Source organism: Xyrauchen texanus, chromosome 35 (assembly GCF_025860055.1).
Source record: "Xyrauchen texanus isolate HMW12.3.18 chromosome 35, RBS_HiC_50CHRs, whole genome shotgun sequence".
NCBI lineage: Eukaryota > Metazoa > Chordata > Actinopteri > Cypriniformes > Catostomidae > Xyrauchen > Xyrauchen texanus.
In genome coordinates, this window is record NC_068310.1 from 30,338,735 (window position 1) to 30,357,756 (window position 19,022).

Here is a 19,022-nt window from a genome sequence, read left to right on the forward strand (position 1 = left end):
TCAGATTGTGATACAATCACAAATGGTCTCAGTACATGTTAAAAAAACTACTGTTTCCAAAAGTTTCCTACTTAACTTTATGGTGAGTAATAGAGATTCCAGAGAAGTCATATATAACATCATGTCTGTTTAGTGTTAATTTATTGAAATAACAAGTTAATACTAAACATTACAATTGATAGAAAATAAATATCGTTAATGGATCTGTAATTGCAATTGATAAGCGTTGTTTTAAAATTCATCATCAATTAAAATGTTGAAAAAAACGTTATGCTCATAGCATTAGTTAAAACACTAGTTACTTATACCATTCCTTGTTCACAACATTAAAATGTCAATTTATAGCATTGTACCAATTAAGATAAGAATCTATTAGATAAATGCTGAAGGTCCATAAGAACAATATCGGTTTATGCTTAGAACATAAACATGTGAAACACGTTACAACACGCTGAACTGTTTCATGTTACAAATTTGGACAATACTCATATGAACTGTAAATATTGTTGTATTGTCAATGTCTCAAAGGACAACTTCTTATAAAGGAGTTTACGATCCAAATTCAATAATGGCAAATTGCATTTCTGATAATGTCCTATAATATTTAACATGTTTTATGACTCTTCGTAATGGACAAGTGCCCCATATATTTATAGATTTCATTCTCTTTTTAAAAGCATTTCCTGACATAAAAGTTTGCTTTTTTCCTAGACCTATGGCAAAAACTCTATAACAGTAACAATAAAGGCCAGTCATTGTCATCTCAACAGTATACATTTTCTATATAAATCAATAGACAGACATACCTCCGCTGCAACCATGCAACCATACACATCTCTGACTAAACGAATGTTGATGACAGGCAAAACTGAATACAGTGGATTTCGCCACATAAAAGCAGGGCATGCTTTCTGAGTCTGATGATTGTCCAGTATACACTTGACCAAACTACACCTTCTGTCGATATGCACAAAGACAAGGGAACCACTGTTGGCATAGACAAGAACATGCACTCTCTGATGTATGGTTTTTGATGGTCAGAGATAAAAAAAATAAATACCAGTATCAGCAAATGTACAGCTAAACAACATGAACACTATAAATGGGAAGTTCGGTCAAATCATTGAATTACATCCTACATATATTTTTATGTATTCAGTCCAGACCTATAGCTGTAGTTGCAACAGAGAAAATCAGATGACATCCATGAATAATAATGTCAGTTTAGTTACTGCAAAACAAGTAAATATATGAGGCGGGATATTTTGCACATTTAACATTTTAGTGTATTGACGAAGTGCTTTTTTTCTATAAACACAGCGATTAGGACTCATAGCTTCTTCAACATTTTAAATAGTTCAAAAGCTGCATCAAAAATTGTGGTGACACGCCAAAAAAGTCACTGCATGCAGTATTACAGAAAAGAGTATGTCTGATACTATGCTAGGACCTCACTTTATTCAAGTGCAGCTGGCTTTATCTTAACTGCAAATCACTCATTTCATTCATGTTGTGACTAGCAGCGATATTCCAACCATTTATTAAACACCAGCTTTCAAAAAGTTTCTTGCATTATCAAACACTCTGTCATCCTAATGGGCCTGAAACACATTGATCTTGCTGGTGTTTTTCAAAGTCTGTCGACGGTTACAAAACCAGACGCGAACAACCTCTCGGTCATAATTCAGCTCCTTGGCAATCTCTGTGATTTCTTGTCCGGTCGGGAGGGAGTTTTTCTCAAAGTAAGTGTTGAGGACTTCGATGGCCTGCGGCGTGAAGCTGGTTCTCCGTTTGCGCTTCTTGGAGGGTTCTCCGCCGACAAACTCCATCAAGTTCTGCTGACCTTTCTGGTTCCAGAGTTCAGCCTCTGCCAGCCAGCGTTCCAACACGGGTTTCAGCTTCTGGGCACTTTTGGGGGTGATGTCAAGCTTCTCAAATCTTAAAAAAAAAAGAAGTAAAAAGTGTCAAAATGATAAGATATTGGAGTGTTAACACAAGGAAAGAGAGAGAAGATTTAAACGCAAATAACCTGCAGATGGCTGACTGACTGTATGCGGGCCCCTCTGTAGCAGTGAGAGCTTGGCCCACTTGTGTTTGTGTCAGGCCCAGAGAGAGCCGTCGAATCTTGAAATTCTTGGCAAACTCACGGATCTCCTCCAGATTAATGGCCTCTTCTTCATGCACACCTGACTGTGGCTCTAATTAAAACAAAATATTGACTGAAAACTTCTTTCTCCCAGCCTATTCATAAACAATAACAGAAAGCCCAAGATCAGCTACCAGTTATAGAACAGCAATCTATTTAGCAAATCTATGATTTGGCACCTTAATGTTCCAGTTTCGGAGCCAGTGGCTCCAAAGCCATTTTTTCAAGTCTGGAGCCCTGAGAAGTACATCATTAAAATACAAACATACTGCTGACAAGCTGGCCCACGGTTGGCATGTCTCCACAGGCGATGGCACTAGCAGAGCAGAGGGATGTGACTGCTTTCCCCGCTGTGGGCTGCGGAGCAATGATCACTTTAGACTGAACCACTTTCCCAACAGAACCCTAGAGAACCAATCACAGTGATCAAACAAATGTGACAATGTCACAAATCATAATGACAATAAAATATAGACAAATCGTGCACAGACTGTACTAGGTTCAATAATAGGACTGACTAGTAGAAATGATTGAACATAAATTCTGTTAGACCAGAATTCTGTTGGAAACACTGCTGTACAATGAAGTGTTTATCATATGCTCACTTTCTAATTAAAAGCCATTGTGGACATCACTACAGTACCTGTGTAGTGGTCTTGGTGAGTGTCAGGGGCACAGTGACTTTAGGCAGGACAGATGTGGTGGACTGGGCAGCAGCAGTCGGGCCGTTCCCTATAGTAGCAATGATCTGACCCTGGGAGTTCACGAGCAGCTGTGGGGACACGGTCTGCACCTGCAGGCCTTGAGTGGGCAACGCAGAGGCAGCTGCAGCACCAGCCAATGACGCAGGGTTCACCAGCAGAGGAAGTGTTCCAATCACCTGGAGACAATATTATAAAATTATGTTTAATAAAGAATTACTAAGAGTAAAACAATAAATACAAACACATATATGAATTTAACTATAAAAAGGACTTGGACACCAAGTTGAAAAGTTAACATTAAACAGTGAAATGTTAAATACAGATTGTTAAAGCATTCCTAATATGGAAATCACTTTATGAAAGCATCTGTTCAACGTAGTCCTTAGATACTGACCTGGCCCTGTGAGTTGGTAATGAGCTGACTTGTCAGTCCTGCCACATTAGACATGGCACTGGTAAAGATGGGAGTTGTGGTAAGAGAGCTAATAAACTGTGGTTGTGCACCCAGAGAGGCAGCGCTGATCTGAAAAAAAATGTAATATATTTACACACACACACAAAAAGACAAAGACAAAGATCCCCCATTTAGCCTTAACAGACTGTAGGGGCAAGTGCTGTTAGCGAGCACCTATGAAGGCCGGAACGGTACACGAGGGGGTGGGTGGCCAGCACCACGCCCGACCGCCTTTGTCTCCCCAGTGGCGATGTTTTACACACCAGGTACTCATTTTTAGGCTGAGTCGACCTAGGGGAGGCCCGGGACCAGTTCAGATAATCGTCACTGGTGTTGACCATGAGCGGGAATCGAACTTGGGTCGCCAGGTTCGTAGCGCGCTAACCGCTACACTACCGCTCCCTCAAGTGTCTTGAGTATTTAATTTAAAGTTGCACTAATTTAAAGGTAACTTTTTGCTCATTTTGGACTTACAGTGACACCTAGTGGTGTGGATGTTGCATCATTCAAAATCAATAGAATTATAATAGAAATTGTAGAAATTCACTATTCACAATCTGCCAGGATTACTTTAATCCAAGAGTGAAACTGTCCAATAACAAGATGGTTACTGAGATGCATTTTTTCAGATGCTTTTATCCAAAGCGACTTAGTGCACTTATTACAGGGACAATGCCCAAACTTGAATTTAGCTTCTATTGAGCCATTCAGAGGTGGACTTACTTCTATGCCTTGGATCATTGTCTTGCTGCATAATCCAGTTGAGCTTGAGCTTTAACTCACGGACTGATGACCGGACGTTCTCCTTTAGGATTTTCTGGTAGAAAACTGAATTCATGTTTCCCCAAATTATTGCAAGTCACCTTGAAGCAGCAAAGCATCCCCACACCATTACACTACCACCACCATGCTTGACCGTAGGTGTGATGTTCTTATTGTAGAATTCTTTGTTTGATTTACGCCAGATGTAACTGGACCCCTGTCTTCCAAACAGTTCCACTTTTGGCTCATCAGTCCACAGAACATTCTCCCAAATGATTTAAGGATCATCAAGGTGTGTTTTGGCACAATTCAGAAAAGCCTCAAACGTTCTTCTGTGTTAGCCGTGGTTTTCGCCTCGTCACTCTTTCATGGAAGGCATATTTGGCCAGTGTCTTTTTGATAGAGGAGTCATAAACAGTGACCTTTATAGATGCGAGACAGGCCTGCAGTTCCTTGGATGTTGTCCTTTGCTTTTTTGTGACTTCTTGGATGAGTTGTCGCTGTGCTCTTAAGAGGAATTTTGGAAGGTCGGCCACTTCTGGGAAGGTTCACTACTGTGCCAAGGTTTGGAGATAATGACTCTTCCTGTGGTTCTTTGGAATCCCAGAGCCTTTGAAATTGCTTTGTAACCCTTCACAGACTGATGCATTTCAATCGCCTTTTTCCACATAATTTTTTGGAAATTCAGGCCATTATGAATGCAGTTTCATAGATATGGGAATTTAGTAACTAAGGGCAAATACATTTTCACAGGCTCAGTTGGTATTAGATAAATAAACAACACTATCATTTAAAAACTGTATTTTATGTTTACTCAGATTGCCTTCGTTTATGTTAGATTTTGTTTTAATTTTTGAAACAATTTAGTATGAGATATACACAAAAACACAAGAAACCAGTATGGGGCAAATACTTTTTCACAGCAATGTATATCAGCCAGTGATAGCTAGAGTAAGAAATCTGTGCTTTGAAAATGATTTGGTGCCATGGTGCTGTAGGACTTTGAGGAGCCTCCGGAGTCGTAGGTGGGTACCGGCGACAGACGCAGAGTCGCGGCCATGATGTGCATACCACATATTTGTTTATTTATTTTAGAACATGCAATGTCGTCTGCCAGACGCGTTCAGTGTGATTTCACACTGATAAAATCAAAATGGGTTCCAAAATCTAACACCCAGCTATGATTTATTTTCCATTATTTGCTAAATGAATTAAAATGACACTGGTTACATGGTTTATTTATTTAAAAAAAATATATACATAAGGTTCAATTACATTAGCAATTTATGGGTTTACAACTAAAACTAAAATCTGAACACAATTTGTTTTCTGCCTAACATGTTCTGGTACTACTTTCAAGAAATGTAAATTTAGTTTTATAAAATAGAATTAAAAGAGGTGTTCCTACACACTTGTTTTTATGAATTCCTAGAATCCTGAATCTTTAATATCCATTTGACCTATCAAAATAGCCTAAATTATCTATTCATTCATTCAAACACCTTAAACCCCCTCTTTTTCAACATTTCTGACACAACTCAATCAAACGTTTCCACTATAGAAGCATTTAACTACTCACAATAGCAGGGTTGATGGACAGGCCTGCAGTCTGAAGTGTTGCAACAGAAGCGCTGGGCTCTGATGCTTTCTGCAGAGCAGACACAGTGGTGGTTGGTGTCATCTGTGTTGGCTGCACAGCTGCCTGTATGGACTGTAGTGCAGAAACTTGGGGCTGCAGAACCGCCTGTGCAGGTGACTGCAGCTGTGTCTGGACAGAGTTCAACATGGTAGCAGCTGGAAGGGGAAACACAAAAGAGAATATTAAGACAAATCAAACACTACAAACAGGATCAGTCAAATCAATATGGAACACATGTGGTTGTGGATGAGTTGTAGCCAGTTTTCTTTAAGCTGTCAGATAGAACTGATTAATGGTATGGTGTTTTTTTTAAAGCAGATTTTAACTACTGTAGGCTTGATTGATTATTTAGCAATTTGTATAGGGGTGGGTAAAAATACAGTTTTTCCAATGCATCATGATCCTCATTTGAACGATCTCGATATAGACTCTTCTGTAAAGCTGCTTTGAAACTAGGTGTTGTGAAAGGCGCTATACAAATAAAAATGACTTGACTCTTAAATCCCAAGATCGATCTTTCACTCAATGCGCAACCCTCCACTACAATGAGAGGAAATCACTCGCATTTGCAACAAAATTTCAGCCTATATGACTGAAGTGAATATATTTGCCAAATGGCTGGTAAATGTTTACATTTCACTCACCGGTAATCGTGTAGTTTAGTCGTGAATTGTGCAGCAGCGAGATCTTTTCACAGCGTGTTGAGAGTAAAAGTTGTTCCATGTAATGTGTGTCCAAGGACGAGATCCACACAACCCAATTGTAATTGAATACAGTCTCTTTTAATACCCTTTCTGTTCTTTACACTAAGTTGTTGATCATAAACAACTACAAAAAACATTAAATTCTAATCATGCATCGCACAAATGAGGTAAAGCCATTCAAGTCCTCTCTAGTTAATGTGTTCATTTAAAGGTGCCGTTTACCGAAATGGCGTTTTTTTGTTAGAGACGTTATCAGTTTATCACGTGTTCAACAAATCAATGTAAATACTTGTAACTAGTACAAATTATGCAATTTAACAATAAATATCGTCACCTTCCTAAAATAATTGCCTAAGTCATTTTTTCACTTTTCTCAGAAAACACAAAACAATGAACCAATAATTGAATATATGATATTTATTGATAATCGTTTCTAGATGTTTGATTACAATAAAGCCTATTCAAATCTTTCATAATTAGATCATGTAATGTGGAAAAAATTAGACAAAAACTAGATGAAATATTGTTTAAAAATACAGAAAAGAGTTAACAGAAAGCCTAATGCTAGCTTGACTTAGCTATTTTTCTTGACTAAAATGCTGACTAAAAAGACTAAATAAAAAGACAAAAACACAATATTTTTATGCATTTATAGTCTATAGTAAACCTCATCACTTACCAGTAGGCGGTGAGCCCTGAATCATGGAAATAACTTCAGAGGTTGAGTAGCTTTTCCATCTTCTTGATGCACCTGCCATCTTAAAAAACTTGTAAAATTGTCTCATTGCCTTTTGACTTAGGCAAAATAAAACGGCCTAAGTCACACACTTGACATAGGCCATTATACTATAGGGGTAGAATTGCATGATCTGTTCAACTGAGGATGTGGGCGATTTTACCAAAGGTAGCCAGCATCATGAGGAGATGACTTATGCAAAAAAATCATTTTTGTCAAAAAATGACTTAGGCAATTATTTTAGGAAGGTGACGATATGTAACAAAAATAAAATATGAAATATAATATCTTATTTATTGATTGAATATATTTAATGATGCACCAAAATTATATTTTCCTAATGAACCTAGTTAAAAGGTCCTCTGTATTATTGACAGCATTAGCTGGGAGATCATTTGCATGTAAGCAAAGGGACATTATAACTGAAATAAACTGATATGAAAATCTGTATCAATACCCAGCCCTAATTTGGTATATTTCTTGTATATTTCTTACACAGACACACACACAATGGGAAATGAATGATCCACAAATTGACAATTTCTTTGTACAGTTCTTGTCATATTCTCAGCTGCATCTTTGCAATGATCTGTTTATATACCAAAACAGGAAAATAGTGCAAATCGAGTTTGTCTGCTCAGTAAAACACCTTGTGCTTTTTTATTTTTCATTATTCTAAAATGCTGAGTGGCTTGGAAAAAAAATCACCACATCATATACACAATATGCTGCACCAGACCCAATGCATTTTAAATTGTATCTTATGCCACCATCAGAAAGAACTGCTACAAAATATAAGTTATGCACTTTTTTCTAAGATGCTTTGGGGAGAAAGAGTATAAAAACATTACATAAAAAGACAGATGTGTGTTTGCAGCATACCTTGCAGTCCAGCAAATGGCAGCTTCAGCAGTCCTCCAGCTGGGCTGGCAGCAGCGAGACTAGGTAAGGTGGCGAAAGTAGCAGTAGGTAAGGTGAGCACAGCCAGACCACCCTGACCCCCAACAGATCCGGCCATGCTCAGAGGGATGAGCATGGGCTGACCCAGAGAACCTTGCTGAGCAAGCATGCCAGTCATCAGAGAAGCCAAACAATCCTGAGTCAGGACCTGCCAGGATAATAGTATATACATTTCAATGCATACTATCCATATGAACTACTGTTATTGTTAAATATTGAGAGGCAATATTTCATGCAAAAGAGGATTTTATTTTTGTAATTAAATAGTTTGATGTACTATGCAGACGTGCTTTAATTTACAAAGCATTTATGGGAACTTAGCTGCAACGGGTTTAAGAAATCTTCATGGCTATGGTTATAACATCACAACCATGAGCACTAGGGCTGGGTATCGAGTTCGATACATTTTAGGTATACATTTCTGGGAATGTGATGAAAGAAATAAAAGCTGAAATAAAATTCTCTCTAATATTATTCTGACGTTTCACGTTCTTAAAATAAAGTAGTGATCCTAACTGACCTAAGACAGGGAATGATTTCTACAATTAAATGTCAGGAATTGGGAAAAACTGAGTTTAAATGTATTTGGCTAAGGTGTGTGCCTATTTGGCTAAGCTGCCTCTACAGCAAGACATCAACGCCTACTTTTACATCATCGCATCCTGGCCCGCTCACTGGAGGTTGGTCAAAAGGTGAAAAGGAGAGAACAAGACTGGCCTAGTTATAACTCACGCTATTGTTGGTCTATATAAACATGCACTAGATGGACATCTTTGACCATTTTTAAGTGTTTTTGGTGATGTGCACATAGTTTTATAACCAGTACAAGCTCAACTTTTAAAAAAATGCATGTCTGCATCTCTGTTTTGGCCGCTTTTGAAGCATCCTAACATCAGAAAATAGTGGCGGAAATTTAACAAAGTTCCTGATCATATCACTGGAGGATGATATGTGTGTGCGTCATGTTTCACCGTGCATTGGATCAAGTATGCATGTCATGTTTCACTTTCAGTGTGTTCGGCTCATTTCAGCATTTATTATACGTGTCTTCAGCTCACATCAGTGTGCATTGCTTGTAAACCAGTCACAATATGATTCAAGCTTTGTAAAAGGAACTGTTATTGAAAGATGGGGAAAGTAAAAACCATATTGGACCTGACTACAAAACCATAACCAACCAATTCCATTCATGAATGTTTCATATGTCACCATGACTATTAGATATTTATAGTCTATGGTGCTGCTGCGCTTCAGTGAACAGTCTGATACATTCAAATGTAATGTGTTGGGTTTGTATTATGAGATAACCCTGAAATTTAGCTTTTTATTGTTGTGGAGCAGGTTCATTCTCTTCCGATTGGGTTTCATATAGGGGACTGCACAAGCTTAGCCAATCGTAACAGTGGGCATTTACATTGAAGTTTAAAGGAGACGCTGAGACCTTAACCGAGTGTTTCAAAAAGACGGGCAGACGAGACAGTGTGGAAGAGTACGCTATGACCTCATTTCCATTTGATGGTCAATACTTAAAAAAAAAAAATGACAGAATTGTTAGAGAATTTGAGCTTAATTGACAGAAACCATATACAAATAGTTTTGATCTTCACAGTTTACCTAACAATTACCTACCCTGCTCCATACCTAATAGATTAACTGTTCCTGATAGACATATGATTTAAAAAAGGACAATGTGGTTCACCTGTGGGCATGCCTGAACAGTGATGGGTACGCTGGTCTGGGGCTGGGCTTGTGTCACACTGATGGGGGCTTTGGAGACCACAGTCTGGACACCAGGTGATGACACCTCCACAGACACTGCCAGAAAAGAGAAAAACATTCTCCACCATTATTTTGCTGCCAAATAAATAAATGCAATTTTATGCATAGAAATATAATTAATGATTGTGTCTCTTAACCATGCATTTATTACAATTATGACTATTTATAAAAACCTCATTGATGATGGTGGTTTGAATGCTAGGTTGCTATGACACCAAACTAACGCTGCTATTAATATCAGTCATTTCATCCATTTCACACGAGTCTCTTACCTGCTGTGGTTTCATTTGTGGTAACTGGACTATCCAATGCCTCCTCCGCTGCCTCCAGGGTCTGTCCTCCCCCTTCTTCACCCCCTGACTCCACCTTCCCATCTACCCCTGAGGAGGACAGGGCTGTATCCACCTCTACCTCCAACACCCGGATGGTCTCCTGACCTGACATGACAATGACCTAGAGGAATGTGTATAACAGTATGGCGGGTTATAAATAGTCTCTTTTCTCGAGCTGGCAGTGTTTGTGCTGGCAGAGCTTGAGCTGGCAGTGTTGACAAGATGGAAATGGGCCATGGTCGGTTTACAAGTTTACACCAGTATGTGTGGTTCTGATCTCACAGATGTCATATTTAAGTAATAATAAAGTTCACATGGCAAAACAGTGTTGGCTCTAGTGCCAGACTGTTGTCATTAGGGATTGGTGATGTATTGAATATTCTTCATGCATATACAATGATTTTGCTGGTGAAATTAAATTAAGCAGCACTGCATGCATCACAATGATTTCAATGCTATTTTGCTAATAAGCTTCCTAAAGAGCATGTCATTAGACTAGCTATCGCCATATCTACTTGTCTCGGGATTTGAGAGAGGAAATGTAATTACATCTCTGATTTAAATTTCTTAAGCAAAAAATGGCATTCATTTCTGTTATTCAGTTCAAAAATGTCCGTTTCAATGAATCGAGACAATGATTTTGACACAGATTCAATGATTTGATTTGTTCAGTGCATGTAAAACTAATATATATAAATAATATACATACAATATGTTCAATTTCTATTACATAATTACATTATAATTCATATTATTATTTGCCTTTTGGCTATACAGTATGCATATATATATATATATATATATATATATATATATATTTATTTTTTATTTTTTTTCACTATACGGTATGCATCATTTAATTTAAACCGATTGATCTCAGTTTAGGACACTCTTGGCTGTGAGTAAATGGTTAAACTTTTGATGCAAAGAGTCATGTGACAAAACAACATGGTGCCAATCTCAGCAGAGTTTATCTTTGGGAGAAAAGCCAAAAAAACCTACAACTGGTAAGAAACCTCTTAAGTGTTTACATTGAAACCTGTTTGTGTCAAAAGACTAGAGCAGCTTTACAGAAAATCAGCTGTAATGTTTGTAACATCACAAATACATGAAAAAACAACACTCCTGGAAACATAAAAAAACCAATTTGATTTAAACAAAAATCTGACGTATTATTTAAAATTTCAAAACTAAAGTCCCGATGTACACAAATAAATTTTTAGGAAAACTATTTGCTATTCAAAGAATTCATGTTTATTAGAGGCTACTAGTTACATATCAAAAAGGGGAATACAAAATGCAAACAGAAGTTGTGCTCAGAGGATATGTGTGTGTGTATATATATATATATATATATATAGATAGATAGATATTAGGTTAAATGAAAGTAGCAGAAGTTATTGAATGTTAACATGTACCCATAAAGCCTATGTTGACTCTTCATGTCATTCTGCTGTCAACCTGTGACATTCATATATTATAACATATCTATAGCATAATACAATTTCAAAGTGTTTGCTCAGCCTGAAGTCTGATTAGGCTTTACTATCAAGATTTTTTTTGAGACTGCATTTCAGTTGAGATCAGAGAATCATCACAGGAACAAAGGAAGAGCCCAGGCAGGGAGGGGTTCTAATGAGTGCGCAGAGGGTAGTAGAGAGTTGGGAAGTGCGTACCTGCTCGTCTTGTTCTGGGAATTTCAAAGTGCAGGAACCTAAAAGCTGAGAAAACACTTCTGCGGTCAGACAGTGAATGGCTGAAGAGAACAGAGATGCCAAGTACTCATTAGGACATAAAGAACCAACTAAACAAAGACACACAGGGCTCAACAATAAGGACTTCCCCTATAGAGCCAGTGCGAGAGAGTTTGGGGTCAGTTGTGGCTAGTGCTGCATTGTCACTGCATCTTACATTCACTGTACAATGTACAAGTACACATTTTCTGTCTTGCAAACTAAAACATTTGGTTTTCTGTGACACAATTAACATTGCTGTTGCAAATGGTGCTGATTTATGTAAATATGTCACCATGTTAATGTTATCTTGCTGGCTGACAATGTTTTTTTTGTTTTGTTTTTTAAATCGCAATTATGATTTGTGATCTTTTGTCTTTCCTGTGTCTAGAAAGCATCAGTAAGAACAGGCTGATTCTTCAGCAAACAAAATTATACATTACAGCTTAAAACAAATGTGTACACATAAATTTATGTTGCTAAAATGTAAATAAAAAATTATTTAAAAAAAATCCTTACTGTTGAGCCCTGACAAACAAGTATAGCAAACTGAAACTAACAACAGCATCAGCCCAAAAACTAGCATAAGCAATGCTTTCTGCAAACTCCTCACCACCGGAAGAGAATTGCTTATGCTCACAAGTGAATGTTGAGTGAACACACACACAGGGAGGCGTGAGGAGTAATGGCTGGACATGTAATGAAATGTTAATGTACACCAGTTTATTGTTAGAAAAGCATGAGATTATGGATTTGTTTGTTTTAATGAAAGAATACCTGTTCATTGACAGTGAGAGGAGCATTGTTTACAGGGAGATCCTCAGTGTCCATGATGAAGTCTAAGCTGTAAGGAGATCACCGAATCTGCATAGTGGATTAAGTGGATGTTGCCAGCTATGTTGTTTCACCTGAGACAAAAAAAAAACCTGGTCACCAAGGATGCTTGACAGACCTAGAGTATCAAAGCTGCCAGTTTCAAAGCTTAACTATTGAGTTATACACTGTAAACCCGAAAATGTTTACATTATTAGAAAGACCAAGTTGTCCTTATTAAACATTACTTGACATTAACTCAAAAATCTATGTTCATTGTACTTTTTTAAATCTATAGACTTCAGGGTTTTTTCCTCCCCTTTTCTGCCCCAATTGAGAATGCCCAATTCCCAATGCGGTCAAAGTCCTCATGGTGGTGTAGTGACTCTGTCGTCTCAGTTGTCTCCACGTCCGAGATGTCAATCCGCGCATCTTATCACGTGGCATGTTTAGCGCGTTACTACGGAGACATAGCGTGTGGATGCTTCATGCTATTCTCCGCGGCATCCACGCACAACTCACCATGCGCCCCACTGAGAGCGAACCACATTACAGTGACCACAAGGAGGTTACCTCAACGTGACTCTACCCACCCTAGCAACCGGGCCAATTTACTTGCTTAGGAGACCTGGTTGGTGTCACTCAGCACACCCTGGATTCAAACATGAAACTCCAGAGGTGGTAGTCAGCATCTTCACTCACTGAGCTACCCAGCCCCCCCTAGACTTAGTTTTTAACTGTTAATAATTTAAACGATGGAGTACAAAACTGAGGCTATGGGGAATAAACAATGCTTTGCACTTGAATTATTTAATTATGTTTCCTTGGTTAAAGGGAATTTATAGGGGCATGTAAATAGCTGTTGTTAAGAATTCACAGAGGGTTTTAGTGCTTTTATAGTATTATTTATGTTGTTTTGTTGCAAATAGTTGTTTTGTCACCATAACGGTGATCTGTGTCCCCTTTGGTCAAGTTGGACCCTGTTAACTCTAAGTTCTCACTGTGCATGTACAATTTAAATACAGGTGTCTGTGCATTTCTGTGGAGAATTACGTTTTTATTTTTTTATTCTACTTATTGATTGACCTAGAATCAGAAATAATCTTTAAGCCGTGTTATTGTATGACCTAAATTTGAGTCCATGCAATTAAAATGATTAAAGAGGATAGTAATTTACTTACCCTCATGCCATCCCAGACTTACTTTCTTCTGCTAAACACAAACAAATATTTTTTAAGTATTATCTCAGATCTGTAGGTCCATAAAATGCAACAAGTTAATTGGTACCCAAATTTTTAGGTCCAAAAAGCACAAAGACAACATAAAAGTAATCCATAAATCTCCAGTGGTTAATTCCAAATCTTCAGAAGCGATATGATAGGTATGGGTGAGAAACAGATAATTATTTAAGTATTTGTTTATGATAAATACTCCTCCCTGCCCAATAGGTTGTGAGTGACATGCACAAAGAATGTGAATCACCAAAAACAAAAAAGAATGTGGACATGAAACTGGAGAATGATTGTAAAAAGGACATAACTATTGATCTGTGTTTCACCCACAATTATCATATCACTTCAGAAGACATGGATTTAACCACTGGAGTTATGGATTACATTGCGAGGACAGAGTTGAAATATTCTACTAAAAATCTTAGTCACACACATCTGGGATGGCATGAGTGAGTAAATTATGACAGAATTTTCATTTTTGGGTGAACTATCCTTTTAAGTAGAAACAACAACATTAAAATAGCAAATCTGAGTTATGTCTACTTCATCTTAACCAAGTTAAGTCTAGTTACCTTAACGTAAATAGTTAAGTTTATCCTATACAGTGCATCCAGAAAGTATTCACAGCGCTTCACTTTTTCCACATATTATTGTTACAGCCTTGTTCCAAAATGGATTAAATTCATTGTTTTCCTCAAAATTCTACAAACAACACCCCATAATGACAATGTGAAAGAAGTTTGTTTGAAATCTTTGCAAATTTATCAAAAGAAAAAAGCACGTATTAAGTATTCACAGCCTTTGCTCAATACTTTGTTGAAGCACCTTTTGCACCAATTACAGCCTCAAGTCTTTTTATGTATAATGTTAAATGCTTGGCACACCTATTTTTGGGCAGTTTCTCCCATTCTTCTTTGCAGGACCTCTCAAGAGCCATCAGGTTGGATGGGGAGCGTCGGTGCACAGCCATTTTCTGATCTCTCCAGAGATGTTCAATTGGGTTCAAGTCTGGGCTCTGGCTGGGCCACTCAAGGACATTAACAGAGTTGTCCCGTAGCCACTCCTTTGTTATCTTGGCTGTGTGCTTAGGGTCGTTGTCCTGTAGGAAGATGAAACTTTGCACCAGTCTGAGGTCCAGAGCCCTCTGGAGCAGGTTTTCATCAAGGATGTCTCTGTACATTGCTGCATTCATCTTTCCCTCGATCCTGACTAGTCTCCCAATTCCTGCCGCTGAAAAACATCCCTACAGCATGATGCTGCCACCACCATGCTTCACTGTAGGGGTGGTATTAACCAGGTGATGAGCGGTGCCTTGTTTTCTCCAGACATGATGCTTGCCATTCAGGCCAAAGAGTTCAATCCAAAGAATTTCGTTTCTCATGGTCTGAGAGTCCATCAGGTGCCTTTTGGCAAACTTCAGGCAGGCTGTTATGTGCCTTTTACTGAGGAATAACTTCCGTCTGGCAGTCTACCATACAGGCCTAACTGGTGGAGTGCTGCAGAGATGGTTGTTCTTCTGGAAGGTTCTCCTCTCTCCACAGAGAAACATTGGAGCTCTGTCAGAATGACCATCAGGTTCTTGGTCACCTCCCCGACTAAGGCCCTTCTCCCCCGATCGCTCAGTTTGGCCAAGTGGTCAGCTCTAGGAAGAGTCCTGGTGGTTCCAAACTTCTTCCATTTACAGATGATGGAGGCCACTGTGCTCATTGGGACCTTCAATGCTGCAGAAATTTTTCTGTACCCTTCCCCAGATCTGTGCCTCGATACAATCCTGTCTCGGAGGTCTACAGACATTTCCTTGGACTTCATGGGTTGGTTTGTGCTCTGACATGCACTGTTAACTGTGGGACCTTATATAGACAGGTGTGTGCCTTTCCAAATCATGTCCAATCAACTGAATTTAATTTCCAATCAAGTTGTAGAAACATCTCAAGGATGATCAGTGGAAACAGGAGGCACCTGAGCTCCATTTTGAGTGTCATGGCAAAGGCTGTGAATACTTTTGTACATGTGACTTTTTTTTTATACATTTGCAAAGATTTCAAACAAACTTCTTTCACGTTGTCATTATGGGGGTATTGTTTGTAGAATTTTGAGGAAAATAATTAATTTAATCTATTTTGGAATAAGGCAGTAACATAACAAAACGTGGAAAGTGTGAAGCGTTGTGAATACTTTCCAGATGCACTGTATAATCACTAAGTTACGAGAACTTAATTACACAAATGTTGTAGACGCCATTACACAATTCAATTGAGGGAATGAGTTTACCAAATCAATTGTGTAAAGTCAACACCAGACCATCACAGACCCAGACCAAGACGAAAGACTCCTTCAGGCCCAGACCAAGCCCTGATAGAATGCTGATATTATTTTCAATATTTTCATTTTTTCCAAAACGCATTTAATTCTGCATTTAATTAAAAAAGAAAACAATAATTTAACATTGTCAATAAAAAGTTCAACAGTCCAATTCTTGATTCCACAATACATTAAAGCTAAATGTCTCTAAACTACTAGAATATTCCAATATGAGTAAGACATTTATCCATATTTTGAATTGTTTAAGTATGATGTCGCTTTGAAACACACTGTTGCAAAAATGTCATGGTAACATTCTGCTCAAATTGCATAGAGACTGCAGTTGTTGTTACTACAATAAAACCGTGGTAACTTGTGGTAACTGTGGTATTAGCCATGATTGTCATCAAAAAGCATAAATGAAACCAAATAACAAAGTTTCCAAAACCTTTTAACTTTATTATGACTTTGCAGTAGTAACAATACCTGTAGTAACTTTGGTGTTTGGTGGGAACTATGGTTTGTATTTTTTTCATACATTTTTGTATGGCAGCGACTAAATTATTCATTATGTCATAATTATAAAGATGCTGACATAAACAAGTATATGACGTCACGTGCATTACATACTTTTTTTTTACCGCTCTCACGGCTGTCAACTTGGACACAGGTTTTTCATGATTCCCTCATGAACGTAACCCCAGTTTTTCTAAATTTGGTACATAATTACCACGCTAAATCAACCCAACATTTTCCACTTTCATTACTGTGCAAGTGAAATGAAATGTGCGCATGTAATTATCCTTATTATGCCAGTCTCGCGCATTCAGGGGCACGACATTTTCACGTCAAGCAGGCCTGTGAGGGCCCCGACTGTTTTAAATACGAAGTGTGTCGGTTTTGACAGTCAAGGAACACGAGTGTAAGTTCTCTCATCTCGTCTAGTCACGAAATGTAATTGTGGCCAAACAGCTCTAGAGGCACGACTCATAAAAAGCCCTGATCTGATGTAAACTTCCGCTGGTACTTCAGCTGTCCAACAACACCCCCAAATCCTCAACGTGATTATAAAACTCTCCTCACGGGACACAGAACACATCTACTGACCTCACTCCTCACATTCCAATATGCCATGAGTCGGGTCGGCATTTGATGTATTTCCTTTCTCTTTATCATAAATATATAAATTATGCTAATTACGACCATTGCATATTAACCAAAAACTCATTTCGATTCCCCCAGCTCGTATTGCGTTGTGCAAAAATATATTCAAACTGCTATTATATTAGCAACTTACCTACTGTGAGGAGGGATATTTTCTTTATTTCTCCTCCGCCGAGCTTTGCCACAATTTCTTTTAAACATGCATAATTAAAAATTCACCTCACAGCTTCCAGGCGCGCGCTACGGCTACACACAAAAGAGCTATTTGCATTGATAAGGAGGCTCGGGAAAGCGCGCGGCTCCTTTTTTACTAAATATTTAATGACGTCTTTTCGTTAACTGTCGCGCCGGTGAAGTAAGTGCACCTTAATAGCCCAAGTAACCCCGAATCTGCAGAAAAGTGGCAGATATTTGCACAAATTTGCTCTTTTGCACTACGTCATGAACATAATTTATGCAGGCCGGAGTCTAGCATTGAAAAAATGGCGCTGGCTCAATAGAACGGGAGCGATGGCTGTCTTAAAGGGACCGTAACCTGGGTAACGTAAAGTTACTCACTTTTCGACTGATGTTACTTTAATTTAGTGTGAGGTTATGCACAAAAAATATTTTTGTTGGTGATATTTTTTGGTGAAAACTTTATAGTGCTCAAAGACTTAATTCTTTGAGTTACTTCATCATACTCATGTACTCTCATTTACAGATGCTTTATTCTAAAGGGACTTACTATGCATTGGAATACAACTACAACACAATCAAACATTTCTTAAGGATAAAGAATAAACATTTCCTTTTCTGACCACTATATGCGTTTCAAGTAGTTGCTGTTACCTCTGTATCTTCCTCAAGGATAATTAAATGCATGTATTTTATTTACAAGCTGTATTCCCTCTTTTTGTGATGAGCCGGCTTATGAAAGAGATGTAATGTCTTTGCTCACACTCTCTGTCTTTCCTCTATTGCCAAGTCAGCTGGCAAACACCTCCATTTGCATGCATTAGCAGCATATTGCCATGGAGCTCAAAGGGGAACTGGGATTGCTGAATACAGACTAATATGTAATTAGGTTCACATCCAATTTAGCCCCTGCTATGAGTGAACAGTTCTATTTTAAATGAACATATGACAAAATAGAATGAAAGCAAATACAATCAAACATTTTAACTTTTGGAAGGCATCAAAGTCATAGCAACCAGCAAACTGTGATTTTCGCATAAAGATGGCATTAATTTAAAGGAATAGTTCACCCAAAAATGAAAATTCTTTCAAAAGTTTGGGGTCACTTGCCTGAAATGTTTCTCATGATCTTAAAAACCTTTTGATCTGAAGGCGTATGCTTCAATTTTTTTAAATTAGTTTTGTAGACAAAAATATAGTTGTGCCACCATATTCATTTATATAATTACAAAACTAACATTTTATCTAAAAAAAAAAGTTTTTTGAAATGGAAGAATTGGATCAAATAATTAAGAAAAGAAGCCACTAAGTGCCCAACATAGATGGGAACTCCTTCAATACTGTTTAAAAAACATCCCAGGGTGATACCTCAAGAAGTTGGTTGAG

The 19,022-nt window shown here is 38.0% G+C and overlaps 1 protein-coding gene across 3 annotated transcripts; it reads right to left on the bottom strand.

Annotated features, from left to right (window-relative positions):
* Window positions 1–87: 87 nt before the first annotated feature.
* Window positions 88–17,918, bottom strand: LOC127628833 (POU domain, class 6, transcription factor 1). Of its 3 annotated transcripts, XM_052105754.1 has the most exons (12): window positions 17,593–17,918; window positions 12,727–12,857; window positions 11,893–11,937; window positions 10,157–10,337; window positions 9,805–9,920; window positions 8,028–8,253; window positions 5,646–5,860; window positions 3,245–3,373; window positions 2,790–3,026; window positions 2,416–2,551; window positions 2,030–2,198; window positions 88–1,938 (listed from the first exon to the last, which is right to left on the bottom strand). In XM_052105754.1, exons 2-12 carry the CDS (start codon window positions 12,778–12,780, stop codon window positions 1,593–1,595), a joined length of 1,854 nt encoding a protein of 617 aa, XP_051961714.1. In that variant the 5' UTR covers window positions 12,781–12,857; window positions 17,593–17,918; the 3' UTR covers window positions 88–1,592. The 3 variants fall into 3 exon arrangements, with proteins under 3 accessions (XP_051961714.1, XP_051961715.1, XP_051961716.1); XM_052105755.1 differs by lacking the exon at window positions 11,893–11,937; XM_052105756.1 differs by lacking the exon at window positions 17,593–17,918 and having other exon boundaries at window positions 89–1,938; window positions 11,893–11,972; window positions 12,727–12,847.
* Between the last annotated feature and the right edge of the window lie 1,104 nt (window positions 17,919–19,022).

Bases quoted from the DNA above. Each gene is read 5' to 3' on its own strand.
- LOC127628833 (XM_052105754.1), bottom strand. From the start codon at position 12,780: ATGGACACTGAGGATCTCCCTGTAAACAATGCTCCTCTCACTGTCAAT. The intron at 2,552-2,789 runs GTACTGTAGTGA...TTGGTTCTCTAG, and splicing joins TCACCAAGACCACTACACAG to GGTTCTGTTGGGAAAGTGGT. The intron at 1,939-2,029 runs GTTATTTGCGTT...TTTTTTTTTAAG, and splicing joins AGTCAGTCAGCCATCTGCAG to ATTTGAGAAGCTTGACATCA.